This window comes from Rana temporaria, chromosome 2, assembly GCF_905171775.1.
Source record: "Rana temporaria chromosome 2, aRanTem1.1, whole genome shotgun sequence".
Classification (NCBI taxonomy): domain Eukaryota; kingdom Metazoa; phylum Chordata; class Amphibia; order Anura; family Ranidae; genus Rana; species Rana temporaria.
Window position 1 is genome coordinate 148,385,103 of NC_053490.1, and position 15,272 is coordinate 148,400,374.

The 15,272-nt window shown below is 40.4% G+C and overlaps 1 protein-coding gene across 7 annotated transcripts in view; it reads right to left on the reverse strand.

The window, feature by feature from the left end:
* Positions 1-1,613: 1,613 nt before the first annotated feature.
* Positions 1,614-15,272, reverse strand: part of DGKH (diacylglycerol kinase eta) — a 306,831-nt gene continuing 293,172 nt past the window's right edge. For all 7 annotated transcript variants that reach the window (XM_040341308.1, XM_040341309.1, XM_040341306.1 and 4 more), the window contains one exon: positions 1,614-6,153. In XM_040341308.1, the coding sequence (XP_040197242.1) occupies positions 6,064-6,153 (90 nt within the window). In that variant the 3' untranslated portion in view covers positions 1,614-6,063. The remainder of the gene's footprint in view (positions 6,154-15,272) is intronic.

The following is a 15,272-nucleotide window of genomic DNA, read 5'->3' on the forward strand; positions in this document are numbered from 1 at the left end:
CCCGGACCTCCTATCAGCACCGCGACCCGGAACCGGAAGTCGCGGTTCAAAGGGGAGACATCCGCTCTACGCCGGAAATGACGTCACCCGCCGTCCAGCCCGCTCGGTTCAAAAAAATTTTTTGCGGCCTGTAGTACAGGGCGAGCCTGGATGTCCCCCCCGCTGCGCCCCGCTGGACGAGATAGGGGTCCCCCGCAACCAGGAGCCGCGCTCGGCGTGGAAGGGGTGGCTAATGGTGGGCCTGCACCGCACCAGGATTCACCTGGAAGCCTCTGCTTCCTTAAGGTAAAATAGATGGCCTCAGTCCTCTGCCTGAATTGGCCTAGGTTCCCATGCACAGTGTCTCCCCACCGGAGGAAACACTAATACTGAGGTCTGGCAGGGGGAGTGAGAAATTTATGGGCTGGCGCAGTGTTTCCTAGAGGAAGAGGAGGAGTATCTCTCAATTGTGGGCTGTCCTGAAAGACGGGAGGGGAAAATACCATACATATCTCTGCATCCACACAAGCAGGCGGATGCAGTAATCTCCCTTGCTGTCTGATTGTATTCTGACAGCAAGCACTCCTCCAGTGTATACCAGTGTACACAAGTATACATTGATGAGAGCTGCAGCAGCTGACTGAATGCAGGTTTTCCAGCAGGACCATAGGACAGAAGATGATCGTCAAATCAGCTTCTGTTGACCAGAGAATGATTCACACAGAATCAAAATTCAGCTGGTTCCTGCTGAACCAGCCACATTTCTAACCATGTGTACCAAGCTTTAATATATCTTTATGACATCTACATAATAAGCAAGACATTTTAAGTTCAGACAGGAAAGCATTTTTTGCATCAGATTGACTCAGGATAAGTTCACAGTGTGTGTGTGTGTGTGTGTGTGTGTGTATATATATAATATATATAAATGTACATTCTTGCAGGAAAAAAAAATGTGTATTTGTTATTTTTTCTTTTAAACAGGAGCCTGTAAAGCATTGCACCTGGGATCAGCAGATCACGGGTGCAATGTCAGGATCCTGCAGATGCCAAGGTCTACAGGCAGGCAGTTACTAAACTGCAGGAAGAACCAATGAACTATGAAGATGCTCACCAGCGTCCTCGCAGTTCATGGAAAACTACAAACCATCTGTGGCCGACGGTACTCGTTTATTTATTCACAGAATACTGTGAATGAATGATGCAGATGTGTGGGCAGAGCCCCACATGGCTGCACAGTTTTTAAATTGTGAGGGAAGAGGATCCCCCAACTGCTGTCACAGGGAGAGGAGGACAGGAGCTGGAACGTGTTACTTGTTCCAACATGAATACGGTTGAAATATGTAACATGTTTCAAAGGTTAACTTGGCCTTTACTGCAATCAGATGAATAGTAAAGGTGGCAGAATTACAGCTGGTTCATCAACTGTGTGCTTTTTACCATTCCTTCAAATAATGACCAGCACGAGGGAAAAAGTGGATTCAAAATTGCACATAATTTACCATTTTTTTTTTTCAGAAAAACAATAACAGCAAATTTACCATCTGTGACACAATTAATTTATAGTAAAAAAAAAACCTCATATCTAAAACACTGGAAATTAACCAAAGTAAAAAAAAATATTACACAGTTAAAAAAAAAAAAAAAATCTTTATATAGGATGATACAGTGCTGAACATAATATACAAATATGCAGATCAACTGCATAATAACAGTGAGATATTTATATTTCAAACAAATACAGTATTAAAGTAGTGCACTGGTAACCTCTTTATAGTTTTGTGATAAATTACCCCACAAAAACTCTAAAAGTTTATATAAATATTGCACCTCACACATTGTCCTGCTTTACCAGAAAACAGGGAGCTTTTATTATACAAAACTTGTCGGAAAGGGGATAGAATGCATTTGTAAAAGAATGTTATAAACTAGTTCACTTGGTCAAGAAAGAGCCTCTAGCCCTGATCATTATAAAAAGATTTTAAGCCGTAAGACATTTGATAAAAAACAGAACTAGATTTCAACTCAATTTTGTTTTTCTTGCGTGAACACAGGTGTAAAAATACTATAATCTAGAGAATTTTTTTTTTTACGCACTGTAATTGAGACACTGGAAGTTGATTTACTAAGGGAGTAGAGATTGTTTTTTTTTTACCAAAGTGAAGGTTTACTGAGCTTTGTAAATAAGGCAAGGTTGTATTTACATTGAATAATTAATCATGTACAAAGACATTAAAAAATAGTTTTCCCCTTACACGTGATTAAATCATTGATGTGAACATTGCTTCACCACATTTACTAGGGAAAAGTAAAGAGTCACTACTCCTTTAGTAAATTAACCCCACTGCTTAGTTTAGCCAACAGTGGATACTATAGGGGACTTTATTACCAAAAGTTAAAGCACACAAATTCAAAAACAAAAAGTGTAATATACTAAGCTTACTAGTCCTTACATGTGGTAGCTTCACTCTTTTTCACATTTTGAGGCTATGAATATTTTTAGTAGGTACAGAAAATTACTTGATCTCGCCAGAAATGGCAGGGTTTTTGTCACATGAGATGAGCTCAAAAGACAGCACAAAATCTTTGAAGACCAGTCTGTAGGACAACCATGGCTTCCCACATAGCTACAGTAGAGATATGAGTGTAGACATGAATGAACAGAAGGTGTGTTATTTGCAGAATTAGCAGGTGAAAATAAAGTGAAAAGTTAGAAAAAATAAAACCAACGTTGCCACCACATCTTAGCACTAAAAGCTGTAATATTTTAATTTTTGTTTTTAAATACACTTTAAAAGGGTCAGTTCACACAAAACTGGTATCTCAGCTTTGTATGGATGAAGGTAGATAGAATCACCCAGCAATTTCTTAAAGTAGCAGTCCACCCTAACACTAAAATCTCTAAAATCTACGGGCATCCATGATAGAACACCAACCAATCTAGCCCTGTAAAGAAGAAATCTTATACATACCTTTTTTGATGCCACTCCAGTCCGGTCTCCAGCGGCGGAAGCTCTGCAGAGGAGACAGCAGGCAACTGCTGGGAAATGTATGTGAAGTGTTGTCACCCATGGAGTTACTATGGGGCTTCCGTTGTTGGCTGCCTCCTCTGCACCTGCCTTCACAGTGAAACTGCCGCTGACAGCTCAGCGTGGGACCGGACCAGATCGGCTTCAAAAAAGGTATATACAGCGATTTCTCTTTTACAGGGCTACATAGGTTAGTTTTAGATCGTGAATGTGTATAGATTTTAGTGTTAAGGTGAACTTCTACTTTAAGTTTACCAGTCACTGGAATTTTTGCTCCTTGAATCCCAACTCCCTGGTCATACCCAAGTCATTTCAGAGGGTCTTATTTTTCCTGTTTACTTAAACAGTACAAAGGATGTAAAAGAAGCATTAACAATTTACTTATTCCAGCAGAAAGAGTAAGTCCAAAGCCAGAGGACAGAATGGGGAATCGTGAAGAAGTAGAAACTAGTGGGCTATTTGATTAACCACCATTCAATACCTTCACCACAATAAAAATAAAATAAAAAATGTTTTAGGTGAACTAACCATTTCAATACTTTCTATTGTGTTTTAACCAAGGTTTTACAGTTACAGTAGATTAGGGTTTATGATTTGATGACTAAAAATTCTGAATGTTCTCCTCTACATTCTTCTGAAAGAAATCTGTGCAGTTTCACTACTAAGAACACCAACAAACCAGAAATCAGTGACATAATTGAGGTACTTCTTATAAACGATGGCAGAGCCCACATGGCTGCTTCTAAATTCATTTTCGGTTAGCACATCACCGAATCATTAAATACTTATAACCATGAAAAAACACTGCAAATTATGGCCACAAATTTACTGAACAAAAAAGAGAGAGTTCATAATGAAAGTAATAGGGGAGGTAGGATGCTGGTACTTTTCATGCTACACGTTTAAGTGGATGTCAAGGACAGGATCGCATGATTTATATTAAAGTGCTTTATCAGCTTAGAAATAATGTGTGCAAGCTTGGGGGGAAGTATGCGGAGCGCTTACTATCAGCCCATTGCTTTAATAAATCAATAAAAATGCGTTCATCTAAGTAAAAAAAAAAATATTTATCTATATTTAAATGCTGTGATCCACAGCATTTAGGACTACAAAATAAAGAGGCACAAATCATGCCCATGTGTTATTACGAGGCTGATGGATGCATTATGCCACATTAAATAACCAGGTTTTTAAACAGTGGTTTACTAGTGGCTGGAACATAATCATGCCACATTTGAAAGCTAGAAGTATGTATTTTGCATTAAATGGCAGTACTATGAACCATACCATTGTATGTTAGCCTATATCATTCAACTAGTGTGTTAAAACTTTGACAATAAAAGCATCTACTTCAGCTGGGCGGACATTATGCCTAACAGATGAAAAATACCAATGACATCTTTTTACTGGTACTGGTTCACAACATTTAACATCAGCTATAAGCAGCAGCCTGTAGTTGATATACCTTATCACTTGATTTGGTCTACAAGCAACTCTGCAAAAAGAATATGCAATTAAATGTTTGATTCAAAGATGTTTAACTACACATATGTGTATTCCACTACAAAAAGGTTTATAAAGACACAAACTACCTTGTTCTAATAAAGAGTTCTTATTCTTAAGTGTTATATGTTGGTTAAGTGCAATACACTGAAGCTACCAATAAGAACAAATCAGAATATGCTGTACAATTTCAGCGCTGGGTGTTGCAATGCACTACACTGCTTCTAAATGTGCTGCAGTGCATAATGATGAATCAAGTGTCATTTTTTGACAGTTTAGTAAAGTAAACCGTGTGATGTGTTTTTAAAATGCATCTGCACCGATCCCTTCAATGTGCACACCAGTAGCCATGGCAGCAGTGGCTGCTGGTGTGACCATAAGTCCTTAAGAGTAAGAATTCTGATTGAATAAGGCAGAAGTGAACCAAGCAAGAGTAAACAAGACACATTAGCTGCCTAGATTGAGCTACAGAAAGAACAGTAAAGGAGGACTTTAGCCAGGTATCTTGGCCTAAAGCAGTGAGGGCATTTGTGTACACATGCTACTGTAACCCTGGTGGCCAGACAGCAGCCACATCTATCATATTGCTACCCGATTTCTTTGAGCTGAAAACTGCCGAGAAATGTCACTGAAATTCAATAACCTAAATAACATAAGGCAATGGAAAACAAATCAAGAGTCCCCAAGAAATTACAAGATAAATTTTGTGAGGTAACCATCATTGCAAAATGTAATTTTGATAAGCTATGTCTATCAAAGTTAATTTCAAAACAATATTGATTAGCTATAATAAATATGTTGAACATACATAATGCACATCAGTTTTTGAAGATACATGGCACATGAGCTACATCTTCACATCCACAAATCTCCTGCCACAGAACATACTCATGCAAAAATATACAACACATAATACAAAAGTGCCTTCAGCCAAAAGACACATCAGTAGTAATAAATTAAAACTTAGTAAAATCAATATAAAAATTGTTCAAGTTTTTGTGTGTGTTTTTTGTTTTGTTTTCGTATCCGATATGTCATGCAACTAAAATCCAACGTCAACAGGCACTCCATGCATGTTCATTTGCATTCACTTTAAATGTATAAAGTGTTTTTTTTTATTTTCAGTCATACTCCTTGGCCAATGAGGGAATGGTACCTGAGGCAGCATGAACCAAGACTACCAACTTAGGCTTGACCCATTTTATGTTGGCCTTTCCTGTTATTTGGAAGTCTGGGCCTCATACAAGGAAGCTTGGTAACTTTAAACCATTAAAAGTTTTCACTTTTTATATATGGCACTTAATAGTGCCACAGCAATCAAAGAGCATTAATTTTCCAACCACCACGGTCATTTCTAAACAAGTAAGCAAGTCATGCAGATCTAAACTTCTCAAAACGTTGGCACCAAATTGCTAACACAATAGCCAAGTGCACAATGCTCCAAACTTTATCCTCCTGGTTTCCACATTTATATTGTAAACTAAAACCACATTGTGCCTCTAAATCAACTCGGTTCTCTGGTCAGGCCTTTTTCCATTTATGGACACCTCCTTCAAACGTCAGATAAAGATGCATTTTTGCTGAGTTCCTTAATTCCCTGTAGAATTCGCTTCATATGACCCACTTTCATTATCCCCAGATCCTACAAAAGAAATAAAAACATTTATTAATAGCAGCTAACTATGAGTGAAAAATATCAAATGATTGTACATAAAAAAATAAATCTGGATTTTTCAGTAGGCACACAAAGAAAAGCACCATAGCAAAAACTGCCAACACTATATTTGCAAAGACAGGCATGTATTTTAGTTTTTTCTCCCACCACCATGTTTTGAAAAAAAAAATGATAATCAGAAGAAATAATAGCACTACATAAAAAAGGCAAAAATGTTTTTGTTTTAATACATTAGCATAACAAGGTCTATGAAATGATTGACAAATATATGTTGATGAAATGACAGTCTCCACAAAGAGGTTACAATATAATGGATGCCTTATTAGGATAATATATAAAAGTATTAGAACACAAAAAAAATGTCATGCCAACATATAGAATTGGCTAAATTGGCCACTAATTTCCTGTGTTAATGAATTGTAAAGGAGTACCCATTAGAAAAAAAGGCTATAGTCTCAGAAATGTTATAAGAGTGGTATTGCCAAAGACATTTCTGCACTCCTCTGACCCAGATTCAACCAACAGTGGGCTAAAGGTGTCACAAAGCTGTTCCAGGGCATGGAAGGATCCAGACTTTAAGGTTTGGATTCACCCAAAAGCCTGAATGGCAGCTGGCTCAGCCTCTCAGTGCGCTGCTGAAAGCATGAGCCAGCTGCCCCGCCACCTTACAGCCCGGCGCTCCAGTGAGTGCTGAAGGGCCAGAGCAGAGCAGTGTTTGGCAGTTGCCACTCTCTGTTCAGTGAACAACTGAGTGATCAGCGGTCATGTGATTCCTCAGTCCTTGGTCTCAGAGCTGGCAGGGGACAGCTGCACATTAGATCGATGCTGCAGCCTTCAAGGGAAGGATGTAGGTTTGCTATTTCGATTTCTCACACAATGTTAGATTTCCATATTTGCATACTTCCTTAACTCTGATGCCTAAAAAGGTAAAACAAACATGAATGCAGTTTTGCGAAATTTGACAAGTGTTCGTAAAACTGTACATATCATTGCAACTACTTGGTGTATCCGCTGAATTACAGTGCTTTGAATTCACTGACTGGAGTTTTTCTTATTTTGTTGCATTACAACCTGGAATTAAAATAGATTTTTTTGGGGCTGGGGATGGGGCTTTGTATCATGCAATGTACACAACATGCCTATGACTTTGAAGGAGCAAAATATTTTTTTATTGCAACAGTTGACAAGACAAAAAAAAAATAACAATAAACTGAAATCTTAAGTGCATAAGTAATCACCTTTTTTATGAAATTCCTAAATAGAATGTTTTACACCCATTACTTTAGATGATTACATAAGGTTGCCTTCTACCCTGCTATTTTGTATGGATGCCCTAGAATAAGTACCAAGTTTTTCAGCCCTTTTTTTAGGGCTGAAAATACCCCCCTCGGCTTATACTCAAGTCCGTGTACCTGCATTCTTGACAGGCGTCCATTTTTTAAAAGTTGCGGCTTCCTCCTGGCGTTCCGTTCCGTGACAGTGTTCCGCCTATCACGGAGGTCCTCTCAGCCTCGGACAGTTTCCCAGCAGACACAGTGTTCAGTGTTCCGCCAATCACGGACGTCCTATTAGCCGAGGATGAAAGAATGTCTATGATTGACGGAACACTGAACACAGTGTCTGCTGGGAAACTGAGTCTGAGGATGAGAGGACCTCCGTGATAGGCGGAACACAGTGTCAAATGCCTATCACGGAACGGAACGCCAGGAGGAAGCCGCGACTTTTAAAAAATGGACGCCTGTGAAGAATTCAGGTACTCTGGCACAGTGAGACTTCAATGGGCACAGTGAGGTATGGCACAGTGAGACTGCAATGGGCACAGTGAGGTATGGTACAGTGAGCCTGCAATGGGCACAGTGAGGTTGCAATGGGCACAGTGAGGTATGGCACAGTGAGTCGTGCAAATGGGCATTGTTGACCCTCTTTTCCGCTTACAGTAGCTGCTGCATTCTCACCCTAGGCTTATACTTGAGTCAATACGTTTTCCCATTTTTTTTGTGGTAAAATTAGGTCGTTGGCTTATACTCAAGTATATACTGTAATGATACACAACTGCAGTAAAAAGCTAGTTGCGGAGTTGGGACTGCAAGTATAAAGAGAGCCATTTAAAGTGGTTCTAAAGCCTCAAGATTTTTTACCTTAATGCATACATTAAAGCAGGGATCTTCAAACTATGGCCATCCAGTTGTTGCGGAACTACACATCCCATGAGGCATTGTAAAACTCTGACATCCACAGACATAACTAGGAATGATGGGAATTTTAGTTCCTGAACAACTGGAGGGCCATAGTTTGAAGTCCCTCCTACACTAAAGCAACTATTGACACAGCCTCCAGGTCTGTGTCAATAGTGGCTTTCCATGGGGGCACAAGGGGATTTAGTGCAGAAACCCAATGGGAGTCTTTAGCTGCCTTGAGTGATAATATGTTTCAGGTGTGTTGCAATTTCTTTAAAGAGGAACGTTCTGCTGTACCTCACTGTGAGCAAGCAGACTTTTTACTGCAGGAGAGACATGCAATGTCTCTTCTGCAATAAACTATATCCACCTGTCAAATCACAGCAATCCCTGTAATGGAAGCTAAGCGGTGCACGCATTGCCCAATCAGTACAGTGGCCGGCCCAATCCTGTGTGCTAGGATAACTCAGGAGTGAAATCCCACGCCGTCTAGTAAACTGGTCTGAAAACTGGCATACAGAAGAAGATGCTGGGACCGGAGGGACTGTTGGAAAGGTGAGTATCTCTGCCTTTAGTTATGTTTTAAAGGGGGAAAAGGGGTTAATACATAAAATGTTACAGGGGTGATAACTCTTCCCTATGCTATCCAAAAAAGGTTAAAAATATTTTTTTGGGCTGGAGCTACACTTAAAAAATGTACCTGTTCCGACTTACAAACAGATTCAACTTAAGAACAAACCTACAGACCCAGATCTTGTTTGTAACCCGGGGACCCCCTTTCCTCCTTAAAGATCTATCTATCTATCTATCTATATATATATATATATATATAGTAAAACCTTGGATTGCGAACATAATTAGTTCCGGAAGCATGCTTGTAATCCAAAGCACTTGTATAACAAAGCCAATTTTCCTATAAGAAATAATGGAAACTCAGGTGATTCATTCCACAACCATTTATTCAAGTCCTTCAGTTTATAGTCCATATAAAAAGATTATAGCAATGTGATAAGTTGTGCAACCATAAAATGTCCATACACAAATGGCAGCCTACACAAGGGGATAAGAAGCAAAATCCAGCAGGAGCTACAGAGTATAAAAGAGAAGAGAGGCACCTTTAGGTGTAGTAATATGGTTACAATTAATGAAGGTACAACAATTTAGCAACTGACATGGGGGCAGGAAATTACCGCTCAGGTGTAACTGATGAACCTTTTCACTGGATCCAAAGCCGCGGGTGCTGGCGATGCATATAACAATGCAAAAATAAAGGGAAAGGTTTGGACGGCCGCACTCCAAAAAATTGTTCCTTTTATTGTAAAATTAAATCACAAAATACATGCCACAGAAAACCAGTTGCAAGCTGATGCATTTCACACTGAGGCTCAGTGCTTAATCATAGCTAATGTTAGCTATGATTAAGCACTGAGCCTCAGTGTGAAACGCGTCAGCTTGCAACTGGTTTTCTGTGGCATGTATTTTGTGATTTGATTTTACAATAAAAGGATCAACTTTTTGGAGTGCGGCTGTCCAAACCTTTCCCTTTATTTTAGCAACTGACATGGTTGATGATTAAAAGAGGCACATCTAAGTATGCAGACATCCGGGGTAAAGCGATCCACATAGACCATCCTCCGCACCGCTATCAGTCTGCAATCGTGAACAGGAAGACTACCCTGCAGTAGAGCAATCTGAAAGTGAGGCTTGTAGAATGGTCTATGTGGACAGCTTTACCCTGTATGCCTGCATACTTAGATGTGCCCGTTTTAATCATCAACCATGTGAATTTCTAAATGTTGTACCTTCATTAAATGTAACCATATTGCTACACTTATGCCACCCATACACACAATCTGATTTTCCGTCGGAAAAACCTTGGATGTTTTTTTCCGACAGAATTCCGCTCAAGCTTGGCTTGTATACACACGATCAATATTTGGTGCAACTACCCCTTGGCTTCAAACCAGCATCAATTCCTTACACTTACAATTCTTACACACAAAGTCAGGAATTTTGTAGGATTAGAGTCAGGTTTATGATTAAGCAAGTATACTGATGCTAATAATGAACTGAAATATAAACAAACAGTTGTGTCACAGGTCAGAAAACATGGCAAGACTTGGCAAAGGAACAAGAAAGGGTAGTTATAGTGCTTCAGGAAGGTCTCTCCTAGACAAAGATTTCAAAGCTGGCTGTGTTTTTAAAGAAATGGGCAACACTGAGGACTGTAGGCACAATGGAGCAGATTAAAGACACATCTTGTTTGCTTTCCTTTAACACTGCGGATGTCCAGCAGTGCCATCAGCACAGAACAGGCAGGCCAGTGGGACCCAGGTACACCCATCTACTGTCTGGAGAAGTCTGGCCAGAAGTGGTCTTAATGGAAGAATTGTGGCCAAAAATACTTTACCTCTGATATGGAAACAAACAACTCAACTATGCACGAAAACATAGGACTGGGGTGCAGTCAAGTCAAAACTTAAAATATTTGGCTGTAGCAGGAGGCAGTTCGTTCACCAAAGAGCTGGAGAGCGATACAATAATGAGTGTCTGCAGGCAACAGTAAAGCATTGTAGAGGTTCCTTGCAAGTTTGGGGCTGCATTTATGCAAAGGGGGTTGGAGATTTGGTCAGGATCAATGGTGTCCTCAATGCTGAGAAATACAGGCAGATTCTTATCCATAATGCCATACCATCTGGAAGGCATGTAATTGGCCCCAAATTTATTCTGCAGCAGGAAAATTACCCCAAACATACAGCCAATGTCATTAAGTGAAGGTTTGGCCCCCTCAAAGCCTTGATCAAGTCTGCCTGGAATTACATAGAAGATTTGAGTCCGCCTACATCCACAGAAAATCTGTGGTTAGTTCTCCAAGATGTTTGGAAAAACCTACCAAGTTCCTTCAAAAACTGTGCAAGTGTACCTTGAAGAATTGATGCCATTTTTAAGGCAAAAGGGTGGTCACATCAAATATTGATTTGCTTCGGATTTCACTTCTTTTCATGTAATTTCCACTTTGTTAATTGATAAAAATAAACCAATAACATTTCTATTTATGAAAGCATTCCTAATTTACAGAATTTTCTCACACACACAGCCATTAATGTCTAAACTCTTGGCAACAAAAGGGCGTACACCCCTAAGTGAAAATGTCCAAATTGGGTCAAATTAGCCATTTTCCCTCCCCGGTGTGATGTGACTCGTTAGTGTTACAAGGTCTCAGGTGTGAATGGGGAGCAGGTGTGTTAAATTTGGCGTCATCGCTCTCACTCTCTTACTGGTTACTGGAAGTTCAACATGGCACCTCATGGCAAAGAACTCTGAGGATCTGAGAAAAAAATAATTGTTGCTTTACATAAAGATGGCCTAGGCTACAAGAAGATTTCCAAGACCCTGAAACTGAGCTGCAGTATCGTGGCCAGGACTATACAGTGGTTTAACAGGACAGGTTCCACTCAGAACAGGCCTCCCTATGGTCGACCGAAGTGGTTGAAGTGCACGTGCTCAGCATCATATACAGAGGTTGTCATTAGGAAATAGACGTATGAGTACTGCCAGCATTGCTGAAGAGGTAGAAGGGGTGGGGGGTCAGCCTGTCAGTGCTCAGACCATACATCGCACACTAAATCAAATTAGGCTGCATGTCTGTCATCCCAGAAGGAAGCCTCTTCTAAAGATGATGCACAAGAAAGCCTGCAAACAGTTTTCTGAAGACAAGCAGACTAAAAACATGGATTACTGTAACCATGTCCTGTGGTCTGATGAGACCAAGATAAACCTATTTGGTTTAGATGTGTCAAGCATGTGTGGTGGCAAACAGGTGTGTCTTGTGTCTTGCCTACAGTCTAGCATGGTGGTGAGAGTGTCATGGTCTGGGACTGCATGAGTGCTGCTGGCACTGGGGAACTACAGTTCATCGAGGGAACCATGAATGCCAACATGTACGATGACATATTAAAGCAGAGCATGATCCTGGGACTAGGCCGCAGGGCAGTATTCCAACATAACAACCCCAAATACACCTCCAAGACAACCACTGCCTTGCTAAAGAAGCTGAGGGTAAAGGCAATGGACTGGCCAAGAGCGCTTCCAGAACCAAACCCTACTGAGCATCTGTGGGGCTTCCTCAAACGGAAGAGGGAGGAGCGCAGTCTCCAAAATCCACCAGCTCTATGATGTTGTCATGGAGGAGTGGAAGAGGACTCCAGTGGTAACCTGTGAAAGCTCTGGTGCCCAAGAAAGTTAAGGCAGTGTTGGAAAATATTGGTGGCCACACAAAATATTGACACTTTAGGCCCAATTTGGTGTACTCACTTTTGTTGCCAGCGGTTTAGTTTAATGGCTGTGTGTTGAGTTATTTTGATGGGACAGCAAATTTACACTATTTATATAAGCTGTACACTCACTACTTTACATTGTAGCAAAGTGTCATCTCTTCAGTGTTATATGAAAAGATAAAATATGTACATAAATGTGAGGGGTGTACTCACATTAGTGAGATACTGTATATACACACACACTATATTACCAAAAGTATTGGAATGCCGTCTGCCTTTACACACACATGAACTTTAATGGCATCCCAGTCATAGCCTGTAGGGTTCAATACGGAGTGGGCTCACCTTTTGCAGCTATAAAAGCTTCAACTCTTCTGGGAAGGCTGTCCACAAGGTTTAGGAGTGTGTCTATGGGAATGTTTGACTATTCTTCCAGAAGTACATTTGTGAGGTCAGGCACTGATGTGAACAAGAAGGCCTGGCCCGCAGCCTCCACTCTAAATCATCCCAAAGGTGTTCTATCAGGTTGGGGTCAGGATGTGCAGACTAATCAAGTGCCTCCACCCCAAACTTGTGTATCCATGTCTTTATGCACCTTGCTTTGTGCACTGGTCCACGTCATTTAGTAGAGGTGGGATTCTGATGTGGGGTTGCTTTTCTGGGGTTAGGCTTGGCCCCTTAGTTCTAGTAAAGGGAACTCTTAAGGCATTGGCATTCCAAAACATTTTGGACAATTTCATGCTCCCAACTTTGTGGGAACAGTTTGGGGATGTCCCCTACCTGTTCCAACATGACTGCGCACCAATGCACAAACAAGGTCCATAAAAACATGGATGAGCAAGTTAGGAGTGGAGGAACTTGACTGGTCTGAACTCAACCCAATAGAACACCTTTGGGATAATTTAGAGTGTACACTGCGAGCCAGGCCTTCTTGTCCATATCAGTGCCTGACCTCACAAAAGCCCTTTTGGAACAATGGTCAAATGTTCCCATAGACACACTCCTAAACCTTCTGGACAGCCTTCCCAGAAGAATAGCTGCTGTTATAGCTGCAAAGGGTGTGCCAATGCAATAGTGAACCCTATGAACTAAGTCTGAGATGCCATTAAAGTTCATGTGCGTGTAAAGGCAGGCATCCCATTACTTTTGGCAACAGTATGTGTGTGTGTGTGTATATATTATACACACACACATACATACCACACACACAGATAGTTTACCCTGCAATATGGCATTCTGTATTAGTTAAGACCAGATTTACTTGTAATATATCCTATGTAGCTAAATGCCCGATTCCCTCAATCATCCAAAGGCACGTTCACAATATTCTTCATATTTTTATAGAAAATATACAATTAGGCCAGTGTACACAGGCACAATTTGCATACTTTTGGCTCTAAATGCCACAAGGTTAAAATTAAAAAGAAACAATCTAAATTAATTTGAAGTGCAAACTTTCAGCTTTAATTCAAGGGGTTGAACATAAGTATAAAGTACAAATTTTATAAACTGAAATTTCTATACACAGTCCCCCCCCCCCCCATTTTCAGGGGCTCAAATGTAATTGGACAAACGAATAGAATCAAAAATAAACTTTTCATATTTTGTTGCAAATCTTTTACCGGCAATGACTGCCTGAAGTCTGGAACCCATGGACATTACCAAAGTATGGGGTTTCCTCCTTTCGGATGCTTTGCCAGGCTCTAACTGCAGCTGTCTTCAGTGGGTCTTTCTGCCTTTTGTTTTGCCTTCAGCAAATGAAATGCATGCTCAACTGGGTTAAGATCAGATGATCGACTCAGCCATTGTATATTCTTCAGGCTTATGAATGGTTTGCACCTTGTATTTGCTCTTATGAAGTCTTCTCATGATTGTAGACTTCGACAATGTCCATCACTTGTCTGGATGTTGTGAACGGGTTTTTCTTTACCATAGAGAGGATCCTGCGATCATCCATCGCTATTGTCTTCCATGGACATTCAGGCTTTTTTATGTTGCTGAACTCTCTTGTGCATTCTTCTTTCCTCAGAATATACCAAACTGTCGATTTGGCCACTCCTAATGTTGCTGCCATCTCTCTGATGGATTTGTTTCATTTTTGAAGCCTTACAATGGCCTGTTTCACTTGCATGGACAGCTCCTTTGAACACATGATGTAGGTTCGCAGCAATAGATTCCAAATACAAATACCACACTTATAATCAACTCCAGACCTTTTACCTGCTTAAAGAAAAAAACAAAGTAGTAGCCCACACGTGGCCATGAAACAGCTTTTGATTCAATTGTCCAATTACTTTTGGGGGGTGGTTACTCTTAAGAGCTCCAATTCCTAAACCCTTCCTCAGATTTGGATGTACATACCCTCAAATTAAACCTGAGTGTGCACTTTCAGACCATATCCATTATATAAAACTATAGCTTAAACATGTTTAGGTACATACCTGAAAAAAAGACTAAAATTGTGCCTGTGTCCAAATATATATGGACCTAACTGTACATGCCCTGTTAGGAATCATACTTGCCAAATTAATGTGAACTGCCACTCAATTTCTTAGTGCCTAGTGCTGGCATATTGTCAAAGCCCAGGAAGGGCAGCCTATTCCTTGTTAAGCAATCGCTCTACCTCAACAAT